Here is a 13534-nt window from a genome sequence, read left to right as displayed (position 1 = left end):
TTTTTATCTTTTTGGACTTTTGTTTTTAATTTGTGAGAAGTTTTTAACATTTTTTAATTTGTTTTTTTTTTTTTTTATTAATTCCTAACTTATTTTAATTGTTTTTACCTTGCTTTAAATATTGCTATAAAATTTAAATTTAATATTTTTGTAAATTAAATGAAATTTTTTAAAAGTCTTTCTAATTTTTTTTTAAGATTTGTTAATTTTTTAACATTATTTTAATTTTTTACCATTTTAAAATTATTATTTTCGTTAATTTTTAAACAATATTTTTTACTTTTTTTGTTTTTATTTGTTCAGATTATGTTTTAAGTAATAAATGATAATATTCATGCAATTTTTTTTATTTTTTATGTAAAAAAAATCATTGAGATGGTTTTTATTTAATTTTCCAATTTTTTTAATAGTTTTGCTTAAATATTTTTATTTCTTCTTTTAAGTTTTTATTTTTTTTAATTTTTTTTTTAATTGTTTCTTAATTTTTGTTTACTTTTTTAATTGCTTCTTTAAAATTGTTTGTTAAACCTAAAAAAATTTGGCTAATAATTTTTTCAACACCTTTACGAATTCCCATAACCTCAAACATCAATCTCCAAAACAGAAAACCACAAAAACCATTTTTCTTACTCACTCAGCTTACTAAATTTCTACCTCTCTTCTACTTGCATTTGCAGAGTCCTGAAGCGAGCAGCCTACCATCGCTCTGCAGTCCCAACTCCCTCAGTCAGGATGATGGATTTGCATTTATGACAATGAGCGTTGACGAAGACATCGACATGAGTATGCGTGCGCCATATATTCCAATGAACGAGCAAGAGGACTTGCCACTCCTCACTGCCGACGATCTGATGTGGTGCGCCAGCAATGGCCTCGGCAGCGAAGAGCTGAACAATCAAAAGGATGTCGACGCCACGTTGCAACAATTGCAGTTGCAACAACAACACGCTAGCGAAAGCAATCATAACCTCTTGAATGGCTATCATGATGCTCAACACATCAGTCACTCACATTTCAATTCATTGTGCTCTTCACCTGCATCGACCGTTTCATCGCTATCGCCGTCACCGGTGAATCATCATCAACAACAGCAACAGCAGCAGCAGCAGCAGCAACAACAACAACTGCAAGATACAAGTTGCGTTTATAGTACGGACACTAGTGAATTGGCGGCGCTGCTTTGCGGCTCTGGCAATGGCACTCTATCAATTCTGAATAATAATTGTGGTGCTGGTAGTAGTGGTGGTATGGAGGATAGTGATGTTAGTTTGCAACAACAGCAGCAACAGCAGCAGCAGCAACAGCAAACACATTGCGCTGATTTTCGTTTGCAGTTGCAACAAGAGTTGGCTGCCGAACAGCAAGAGCAGCAACGGCAGCTGCAACTGCTCGGCTTGAACATCGATTGCAAGAAGGAGAGTTCGCTGTCGCCCAGCTTATGTGATTCGCTGGAGGACACCTTCGATAATGTTTACAGTAAGGATTGTAAGTATCGCCAGATGGTGCGCGGGTACATACCCACCCTCTCTTCGTCTTGCATAAAAATTATGAAATGCGAGCGTCTGAGTAACGGAAATTCGTTGAGTTATATTTAGCATCCGTTTTATTTTGACACATATGAGTCCAAATTTTATATTTTTAACTTTTGTGCGTCTCTGAATAGCATAAGCAGGCCCACCCTTGATCAATTGCGACTTTGCACTGTTTTGTTGTGTGTGTGCTCAAAAATTTTCGTGACGTTTTAAGCCTGCGCAAATGAAAAAAAACGGAAGCGTAGGCTTTGTAGCGTCACCTCAGCGACCCTTGACGATTGCTATTCTTATTTTATTACACTATCTCGCAGTTTATAAGCTGTTAACGTCACTAGGGGTACGTTCTGCCTTTGATGCTTTACTCATTATACTGTTTTCTTTAAAAATATATATTTTTTTAAGTTTTTAATTATATTTATTTAATTTATTTACGTATTTCACATTTTTGTTTTGTGCTTAGGTCTATAGTTGTACTTTATGCATTAGGGTGTGGTAAATTTGCGGGAAAACTTTGAGTTTTCCCTTTTACTTGTATAATTATTTTTTGTTCATTGTGTTATAAAATTCATCAGAAAAAAATGTGCCTTAAAATAATTGTATTTTAACCGTTAATATCTTTGAAACGGTTAGGTCAACGAAAAACTCGTTACAGAACATTTTGTAGAGCATTCAATTTGATACAAATTAATTGATTGAGATATTTTTTAGTTAGTTTGAAGCAAGTTCTGAATTTGTCTAACTGATAGTAAGAAAAAGTAGAAAACTGTAAAGCGGAAAAACTTCCCGTTACAATTAAGAGTCACCATACTTGGAGAGTTTTTCTTAGAGCGGCGTCAAAGCGCTCAGTTTTCAGAGTACCAAGTATATTCTCTTTTTTGAAAAGATTATTCTCTTTTTTGAAAAGATTATTCTCTTTTTTTGAAAATCGTATGCTTTTTTTGAAAATCTTATGCTTTTTTTGAAAAGTGTATTCTTTTTTGAATGCACCCTAATATGCATAGTACAATATCTCTGTATTAACTGCCTGTTTTTCAAATACAAAAGTTATGCAACACTTCTATTTTGCATTTATGTGCACATATTTTATGTATGTATGTGTGTTTGTATATTTGCATCTTAATCCCCTGCCGTGTAAATATTTATTCAATGCCAAGGTTGCGGTGATTAAGAGCGAAAAAAAAACCAAATAAAATAAATAAAAGCTTAGAAGGCAAATACGAAAGTAAAAAAAAAAACAAAAGCAAAGCCTGCTGAATGCACATATATGTACTTATTAGTATCTGTATGTAATGCTAATGGAAAATTACCATAAAATAAATTAGTTCATTATTATCATATTAATTTATTTTCCGCTCTCATTTGATCTTATAATTTTTTTTGGACTCTTAATAATTAGTTTTTTAACCGGCTTGTTACGAACTGCATTTCCACTATCTTTCACTGTTTTTTCTTGCTTATAAAATGATTTTATTTGTTTTTGTACGATTACGATAATAAGGAATCGACTTATTAATTTACATTTTTTTTGTTTGTTTAATTTTTTGACAAACCGAATTCATACAATATAAGAAATATGCTCATATCTCCGTAATTATTAGTCTTAAAATTATCGAAAAATATTTTCAAATATAATAAATGTACATATGTATGTGTATAGTATATAGTGGATATAGTAACCCCTTAAGCAGGAAAAGTTTTTGTGCTGCTGCGAGCACTTTTTTTTAATCGAAAAATAGTGTTTTATATGACTTTTGCAAAGACGGAAAGCATAATACAAATTTGTGGTAAACGCAGAGTTGCATTTTTAATTTTAATTTTTCTCCGAAAATAACCTAACAATTAAATGCAGTTTGTTGGTTTTGTGCTGTCTCAAATAGCACTTCTAAATAACTTGAAATAAACTTATTTTATGATCTAAACTGTTAATTGTCTTACAAACATAATTAATACATATGTATATTTGCAATTTTATTGCTCTTAATTTATATTTTTTATTACAACAACAAAAAATAAAAAAAAAAAAAATAAATATGTATTTTTTGGCACACTCCATGCACACAGCAACAATGCATACCCCTTTCTAATACATATTTATATTTATTGTTGTTGTGTCGATTTCGTTCCGTGTGCGTGTGCTTTTTTCTAGGCTAATTGTCGCCGATTTCTGTGGAATTTTTTCGGTCGGGTGCTTGTTTTGGCTGCCTTTATAGTTGCTCTTTTGGCGAACATATATTTATGTTGTATAATATGTACATATATACATATGTGTATGGGCTCTTTCGCATTGCTATGATTAATATATTGTGTATATTTACAAATTCTTAAAATACACATGTACATACGTATGTATGTATGTAAAAACAGCATTAAAAATATAGCGGAATTTTTTTTATTCACCAGTCAGCAAGTATAGGGTGTATCGTCGGCATATTTATTTGCTATTTAATTTAACTTTCAACTTTTATTTTTTCTAACTCTTTTCTAATTTTTTTAACTTTTTCTTAATTTTTTTTAATTAAAAATAATAAAATTAAAATATTTTTTTATTCATTTTTTATTTTATTTTTTGTCTATTTTTTAATTTTTATTCAACTTTTATTTTTCTAATTTTTTAATTTTTTTAACTTTTTCTTAATTTTTTTAATTAAAAATAATAAATTTTTAAATTTTTTTAAATTTTTTTATTTTAATGTAATTTTTTTAAATTTTTATTAAATTTGCTTTTTTAATTTTTTTTTGTTAGTAATTGTTTTTTTATATATGTATGTATTTTAGTTTTATTTTTGTATTTTATGTGTAATATCTTTATACATATTTTTAGTTTTTAAATTTTTTTAAATTTTTTTTTAAAATTTTTTTTTAATTTTTTTAGTTTTTTTTTTTTTATTTTATTTTTTTTTAGTTTTATTTTATATTTATGTATTTTTTTATATTATTTTTTTAATATTTATTAAATTTTTTTAATTTTTTTTTTTGTTAGTATTTTTTATATTTTTTGGTTTTCTTTTATATTTATGTGTAAATATTTTTTCATATAGCTTTTTGTTATATATTTTTTAAATTTTTTAAAATTCGATTTTAATTTTATTTTTTTTTATATGTTTTAATGACAATTTGGAATGATGTGGCCTTCTTTTTCATCCACGTTGCATAAAATTAATTTAATATCAAATTGCTAGAAGCGTTAGTTCAGTGTCATTAAAAAATAAAAAAAAAATTCCTTATGATCCACCCTATATTGCGCGTAACTCCGCATAAAAAATGTGTTTTTTTTACAATTCGACCTTTTTATTATATTTTTCTTACAAAAAAAAACATTACACACGTGCCGACGCATAAATATTAAATAATAAAAATATGTTTTGTTGAATTCGTCTGCGAGTTCATGGTGGGATGTGCGCGTGTCCCCCTTCGTTTATGTTATCATTTATTGCTGACGTGAAATCAATTCGATGCAAATTGAATAACAGCGAGGACGGTCTGATGAAGATGATTACATACTCAATTTTCAAAATGATTATTAACTCAAAATATGTTTGCCTACACAACTACATACATGCATTTACACATACAATATTATTGCTTTGTTTATGAAATGCTTCGGCGGCAACTGTTGATTGACAAGGGTCCAAAAGTAATTAAGCCGTTTGTAGCGCCACCAATTCCCATTCACCGTCTCATGTTGCCACTAAAGTGCAATATTCATTAATTAGTCATTAAATAGTCAAAATTATGTTGCTAGCCGATTTTCACACTTGAAAGCGGCAAACGACACACATACATATATATACTTACATATGTACATATGTACAATGTATGTATGTATGTATGCATGTGTGTGTTTTATATTTTTTCTTGTATTTTTGATGCTTGTTTGTTTTACACTTGTTAAGTACTCATATACGTTATATACATATGTATGGCTATGTACTTACATAAATTCCAATAACTATTACTTGAGTGCCCTGTTGAACTTTATTTTGTGTCTCTGCCTCTCCACTGTCACTTTATTTATTCTCTTGATTGATTTTTGAGCGCTTCTTGACTATTTTCCACAGTATCATAGTACACACGTGTCCAGGCATGCATGTAGTTAGAAGTACAAAAACAATAAAAAACAGCATTGAAAAAACAATTTTTAAATCAAACCCTAAAGAAAACTATGAAATTTTGCAAACAAGAAATGATTAATTAATTAAATTATTACAATCTATAAAAAATTAAAAAAAGTAAATAAGAAATTTTATTTAAGAAATTAAAAATTTAAAAAATAAAAAATTTAAAAATTAAATGAAACCAAAAAAAATTTTAAATTGTTTTAATTTAATTTTTTTAAATTTTTATTTTATTAAATTTTTAATTTCTTAAATAAAATTTCTTATTTACTTTTTTAAATTTTTTATTGATTTTAATAATTTTTTTAATTTCACATTTCTTGTTCGCAAAATTTCAAAACAAAATTATTGATAAAAATTAAATGAAAACAAAAACAAATTAAATTTAATATTATTGAAAGAAACTATAAAAAATTTATACAAAAATTAGATAAAAATACATAAAGAAATTTAATTTAAGAAATCAAATAAAAAAATTAAAAATAAAAAAAAAAAATTGAAGTATAATAAAATAAAAAATAAAAAAATTAATTATATTTAATTAAATATAATTTTTAAATTAAATTAAATTTGTCTTTTGTTTTTTTTTCAATTTTAATGTTAATTATCATTTATATTCTTGGGTTTTTTGTATAGAAACATAAATAAGAAATAATATTTTAGTTTTAATGTTAACGAAAATTGGTATAATCGTTCTCAATATATATTTCATACAAAATAATTTTAAATAATATAAGAAAGTACTGACATCATTATTGATTATTCTAAATTGAAAATCTCTCAAAAAGCAGCAAAAATGTCACTCTGCGCTATGTATTGAATTTTTGCAATTTACCATTGACGAAACTGACCAGCCGCATTATTTCTTTTCACTTTCGGTGCTCAGCATTATATTGCATATTTGTTGTACAAGCATTTGTACTATATATTATATACACACATATTTAGGTATGCCTATAGATTTCTTTGAAAAAGTATTTTAGGCATTTCCTCTCTGCACGATTGTATAATATTCGTGTTTTACTGCCAATGTCAGGGACATTGTCATTACTTTTCATTATATTACGTTCGGCTGCCAAGTGAAAGCGGGATACATCAAGTGGCCTAGAGACATTTGTTTCACTGTGAGTTCATTGAAATATAGGATATTTTGCAATTTTAAGAGTAATAAATAAGTTTGAATATATAAATGTGGCAACAATTTTGCATATTTGTACGATTTTTATTGCATTTTCTGTTCGTTATATTAACTAGTTAGTTAGTCGGTGTGACAAACCTTTTGGCATTAAAAATCGCATACGATTTTCTGTTTTTTTTTTTTCTTTTTTAAACAATATTAATCCTCATAAAAATTCTACTCTTACTAGCATTAAAAACAAATATTTTTATAATAAAAATTTAATTTTTCTATAATAAAATTTTTTTTTTCGTAATATTTAGTTTTTTAGTTTTAATTAGTTAGTCATAATACGTTTTTCATATGAAAATTTGTGTTAAGATATTAAAATTTATTTTTTTTTTGTAATATGTAATTTTTAAATACCAATAAAGTAAACATTATAATTTTTTAAATAGTTTTTTGCATAAAATAGTTTTTGTACATTTTTGAAAATTTTTTTGAAAAATAAATCTTTCCTGAAATTCATAGACTGCTTCTAAATACTAATAATAATATCACTGGATATCAATAATATAAGTCAGATTATGATTTTGTTATCTCATTTGCTTAATAAAAATATTAAATAGATTGCAAATAAAACATATTTAAAAAAAAAAAAATTTAATAAATTTTTCTATAAAAAAATATATTTGTAATAATAATTTATTTTTCTAAAATGGTTTTTCTCATAATATTTAATTTTAATAAATAATTTAATAAATTTTTTAATACTTTTTTCATATGAAAATTTGTGTTAAAATTTTTTTTTATAAATTTTTTCATGTCACACCTGTTGAAGTTTTCTAAAGTATTTTTTTCAATCTCTACATTTATTCGAATTTTTATAGATTTGTATCCCTTTTTCATATGAAATTATGTATGTAACAGGAAATTAATTATATTTTTTTTAAATATTTTTTTTTTTAATACATTTTTTAACATTTTTTTCATATAAAACATGTTTAGTAAAAATTTAAATTTTTTTTAGTAGTTTTTTTGCGTAATATTTAATTTAGTTTATAAATCTTTTTTCAAAAAACATAAGTTTTAACATTTATAATAAAGCTTTCTTTATAAAAAAGGTTTAATAAAGCTATTTTCTTTTGTATTTAACGTAAAATATTTTTTTTTCTAACATATAATATTATGTATTAAGCTCTTAATTATATATTTTTCAAAATAGTTATTTTTCATATAAAAAGGTTCAGTAAAAATCATATTTACTAAATATTTTTTTTTTTGTAATATTTAATTCTTGAATATTTATTTCATAAATAAATCTTTCACTGAAATACATGCATAATTTCTTAATAAATTTTTGAATAATTTTTTTGTATATAAAAAAAATCGTCATTGAATATTTTTTCAAATTATTTAAACTTTTAATATTTTGTTAACCCCTTTTTCATATAAAAAATGACAATATAAAATTTAAAAGTATTTCAAATTATTTTGTCTCCTAACATTATATTATTAATACATTTTATGTTTATATAATTTTTAATGTTTGTTGTTAATTTTTTATATAAATAATATCTTAAGCGAAATATTCAGGAAATATATTTATTTAATTTTTTATATTATTTTATAAAAAAACAGTATGCAAAACAAAATAATAACTGTTTATGCATACAAAAAACTCAAAACACAACGAATTTCCGCCAAAACGCGCGCATTTCTGTTTACAGCAAGACCAAATCACATTTAAATTTTTATTTCAACTTTTACTAATTTCCTTTTGCTCCATCTTCCTCCGCTACTTCGTATAGCTGGGAATCTTGACTGCTGGAATGAGTTGCTGCAAATCAATGTCAGCGACACTTCATCCTCGGCTTCGCCCTCGCCCGTGACATCACTGAATTCACCAACTCAGCAGCAACAACAACAACACAAGCTGGACGATTGCAAAACGCAGTTGCGTCTGGAGCAGCATCTGCCGTCGCCACAGCAGCAGCAGCAGCAGCAGCACAATATAATTTTGAATGCCGTGCCATTGATAACAATACAAGACACTAAGAATATTTTGTTGCAACAGCAGCAACAACAGCTCAATGTCAGCAATAAAATGCTAATAAAAGATGAAATGTTGCCAGCGCAACGTGGCGGTCATAAAATCACAACAATCAAGCTGTTGAATGGCCAAGCAACAACAATAACAACACCAGCGCTTGGCACAGCTGGCGCTACACCGGTGCGTATGATTGACATTAAACAGCAGCACGAACAACAAAGGCAACAACAACAGCAACAACACCACCAACAACAACAACAGTCGCATAAACGGCACTTGGTGAGCTCTATGCCCAACGCACAGTTGGAGAGCAAGCGCATGAAGAGCGCCGCAATGGACTTGCAGGCTGTGCCACAACTGCTGCAACAGCTGGTGTCGCCGCTGCAGCCGCAACACTTGAAGGAGCAACAACAAAAACTGCAACAACAACAGCAGGCGCGCAAAGCCAGCAATGGCGTGTCACGCTGGGTCGCCAACGCCGAGCTAAAAGCCAACTCAAATGGCATGCAACAACAACAACAACCACAATCGAATTCAGTGCTGAAGAATTTGCTAATTAGCGGTTGCGATGTAAGTGCTGGCTATTGTCTGGTGCCGATGCGGCCCAAAAAACTAGCGAAGGCATAAATTGCGCACGCATGTGTGGCGGCGTGGTGTGCGCCACATTGTTGGCTGACGCGCCTTGTGGCGTTCGACAGCCAAACGTTGGCCCACTCCAGCGCCGCACATTGGCGCACCAAAAGCTGTATTTTAAAAATACATTTGCCTAAGCAACTAACCAACACAACCGTTTATTTGCCGTTGTACATGGAAACACAAAGCAATTTACAAAAACCAAATTGAAAAGTTGATATTCTTTTTCGCTAATGTTCGGTTACAGGCTTGTGTTTGGAATGCCTTCAGACACAATTAGCGCGTAGTTTACTTTAAAACGTTGCAAATTGATTTATTTAGTTTTATAAATTTTGTAGATGGATCGATTTTATGATTAATACGTGTGTATACATGCACACGCACGCAAACATTTTTTGTTAAAATTTTAGTTGTAACGCCGTAAGTTATGCTAAAGAAAACTGTAGATACAGCAAACTATAGAAAAAAATATTCTTTATATCTAATAACTAGTACTAGAACAAATTAAAATATTATTACAATAAAATTATTGATTAAAAATTACGTTTATGAGTGTAAGCTAGTAAAATAGTTTAAACAATAACCTTAGCACTAGTCGAATAGCACTAAGCAGCGTGAGAAATGTGGAGAAACAGACGCTACGAGATTTGTTATAGCAATACACACACGTATGTAACCCAACATACACAAACACACACACACACACACACACACATGTGTATTTATATACATACCTATATATAATATTTTATATATAAAACCATATATCAGAAGATGCAATCAATTCTCCGCTGTTGTTATTTACACTAATTTTAAATTCAGCTTTAAGTTGACCAAAAAAGGAGAATTTTTTTTAGGATAAAATTAAAGTTGTTAAATTTGTTAAAACGGACACTGTAAATAAATAATTTAGTTACATATATATATATATATGAAATAAGCGCAAGCAAAAATGCAAGCTAAAAAAATAAAATATATAAAATTATTTGACTAAAACAAAAATGAGCGTTAATGTAATAAGTGGTTATAGTATGCGTAGCAGAAGAGGAAAACAAACGTAAAAATATTAAATTAATCAATAATTTCCAGCAGCTCAGCATGGCAGACGCAACAATGCGCCCGTGTCAATAGCATGCCTTTATGCGCTGTTTCAGCCCACAAAGTGAAGGCGTAACGCTGTCTTTAGAAGACTCACTAAATTCGAGATTTAAGTTAGTCTGCCGTATAGTTAGCGAAACTAGCGCACACATACCAAAAAACAAAAACAAACAGCTAATATTATAACACTATAGCTTGTTCGCATTGACTCAGTTACATATGTAACATAAATACACACACACCCATACACATATGTACTTTTAAATAGGGTTAAATTATTTAGACGTGTTTATGCACAAACTGTAGCGACTTTAATTTTCTACTGTGATAGAATTTTCCTTTTATTTGTGTAGCAGCACGCACACACACACACACAAATACATATACTATACAGCTAAGCTATTTTGGTGGTTGTATATGTAGACAGAGAGCCAACATTAGAAAGCCAATTTGTTGTATTTTTCGCTTATTTCCAGCCTTTCATGCGTGGATTTGTTTAATATTATTTTAGCAATAACACTTTTGTGGTGAAAGGGGTGAAAGGGACGTGATTAAACACTGCTACTTGCTTGATATTTTACCTACACAATGAGTTTATAGCTTTTTTGTTGTTTTTGTTGTGCCACATAACAGACGCAGCAAATTTGGTTTGGCACAATTGAAGATTTTTCTATAAATGTGTGCAACATAAAGCAGTTTATATTTATTTGTAAGTTTAATGGAGCAATTTTGGAGTTTGGAAAAGAGCCTTTGAGGTTAGAAATTAGCTATTGAGGTTAAGAATTGAATTTTGGGGTTAGAATGAGTTTTTCAGCCTAGAATGAGCGCTTGAGTTGAGAAATGAGCTTTTGAGCTTAAAATGAACTTTTCAGGTTAGACATGAGCACTTGAGGTTAAAACAAACTCTTGAAGTTAGAAATGAGCTCTTGAGATGAGAAAATAAAATTTGAGGTTAGAAATGAGCACTTGAGGTTAAAACAAAATCTTGAAGTTAGAAATAAGCCTAAAATGAGCATTTGAACTTATAATCAAGTTTTAGAAGTGAGCCTGTGAGCTAAGAATGAACTTCTGAAGTTAGAAAAGAGCTTTTGAGGTACGAAATGAGTCTTTAAGGTTAGAAAAGAGCTTTTGAGGTACGAAATGAGTCTTTAAGGTTAGAAAAGAGGTTTTGAGGTTCGAAATGAGTCTTTAAGGTTAGAAAAGAGCTTTTGAGGTTCGAAATGAGCTTTGGAGGTTAGTTTGTGCTCTTGAGCTTAGACTGAACTGTTGAGCTTAGAATGAAATTTAGAGTTTGGAAAGAGGTTTTTGGGTTTAGAATGATATGTTAGTGTTAGATATGAGTTTTTGAACAAGCTTTTGGGGTTAGAAAAGAGTTTTTGAGCTCACCATGAGTTTTCGAAGTAAGAACGAACTTTTAAGCTTAGAAAGTACTTTTGAGTTTAGAAATGTGAAATGTTGCTAATTTAACCACGTGATATTTATAATTTGAAATGATTTTTATTATTTGCAAAAAAAACATATACATTTTTTTAAAGCGCTTGTGTCCATCAAAGCATTTTTTAAGTCCTTGTTTTCGCCAAAGACAAAGTAAGACCATGCGTGTTGCCACCATTTTTAGTTTGTGCACATAAATAAGGCGTTCGTACTTTTATTCAGTTTCATTTCAGTTTTCCTTTTTTTTACCATAACTCTGTTGACTATAAACAAAATATTAGTAACTTTAGAAGCAATACGAAAATATATTAGAATAGTAAAGAGTTAGATGTCTATGAAATTTGTGGTAAATATAGCGAAAAATTGTGTTTAAAGTAGAAAAATGTAAAAAATTGGAGCGCTGATGGTACAAAAACAACAAGAAATAAAATAACGAAAGTAAAATTTGTAACAGCCACACAAGCATTAGCAAGTAATGCGTTGATTTTGCTACATTAGAACAACAACAAAAAATAAAAAACATAATTTTACATATGAATAGCGGAATTACATATGTACATATGTAAGAAATTTGCAAAGAGAACAAAAAAAACATTGGAATACTAAGCAAATGAAATACAATATTAATGTTATGTATTAAGTCAACGGTAAAAACGAGCTGTAAACGTTTGGAACGACACAGATGGCGGCAGAAACTAACTGTTTGCAAAAGGAAGGTGCAAAACGGACTTTGGGCAGCATAAATTAGAATAGTTATAAAAAGCATAAGCGAAAACACTAAATTTGCTAGTTCATTAAAAGCCACTAATAGTTGACAGACACAGTTGCATAGTAAAAAGATCGTAATAGTTGTGACAATAGTAAGGAAAATAAAGAAATTACTGCAATAGCAACAAAACAACCTACAACATGAAGCTTTAAATAGAAAAAACTAGAAAAAAGAAACCAAAACCCAGAAAATATTGAGACAACAAAACTGTACAAAAAAGTAAAAATGCTAAAACACAATATAATTTAAAAAATAAAACTCCAAAACAAAAATTACAAAGTAGTGAAACAATAAAGATAAACAATAAAAAATGAGACTACAAAGCTAAAAACAATAAAATATTAAACTGCAAAAAACAATTTTTTTTTTTTGAATTTTCAAAAATTTATTTATATTCAAACATGCGCAATTTGCATACAAATAGTAATATTTATCATTATTTAGCCAAAACTAGCGCCGCACGCTCTTCAAAGTGCTTTAAATATATAAAACAGGTGACATCACATACTCAAAACTACTTGCATCTTTACACACACACACGCTGTTTATCCATTTAAACCCACTTATTTACTTAGTTACATAAGCTGTAAAGTAACTTCTTTAGTTTTAAGTTTATTTTTGATAATCTTTACTACATTGTCTTGTCTAAATATACGCTCAAACTACTTGAAGTTCTTATGCATATGCACACATACTGTACTATTTTTTTTTTCTTTTTTAGTTGCTAAGCAATATTTTCCTTTTAAATTATCTATTATGCATATATTATATAAGACACCACTT

General features: G+C 28.5%; 1 protein-coding gene and 1 long non-coding RNA gene across 2 annotated transcripts in view; both read left to right on the top strand.

Annotated features, from left to right (window-relative positions):
• The window catches only part of LOC120770494 (protein similar-like), a 68518-nt gene that overhangs the window by 26786 nt on the left and 28198 nt on the right, over positions 1 to 13534 (top strand). The window contains exons 4-5 of the mRNA XM_040098018.1: positions 678 to 1485; positions 8576 to 9387. Coding sequence (XP_039953952.1) covers positions 678 to 1485; positions 8576 to 9387 — 1620 coding nt within the window. The remainder of the gene's footprint in view (positions 1 to 677; positions 1486 to 8575; positions 9388 to 13534) is intronic.
• LOC120770513 lies at positions 10397 to 12950 on the top strand. The gene is made up of 2 exons (XR_005704938.1): positions 10397 to 11641; positions 11722 to 12950. It is a non-coding gene; the product is annotated as an uncharacterized LOC120770513 (long non-coding RNA).

The sequence above is a fragment of the Bactrocera tryoni genome, chromosome 1, assembly GCF_016617805.1.
Source record: "Bactrocera tryoni isolate S06 chromosome 1, CSIRO_BtryS06_freeze2, whole genome shotgun sequence".
NCBI classification, from domain to species: Eukaryota; Metazoa; Arthropoda; class Insecta; order Diptera; family Tephritidae; genus Bactrocera; species Bactrocera tryoni.
The sequence above is the reverse complement of the archived record's forward strand: the minus strand, read 5'-3'. Positions and strand labels throughout refer to the sequence as shown.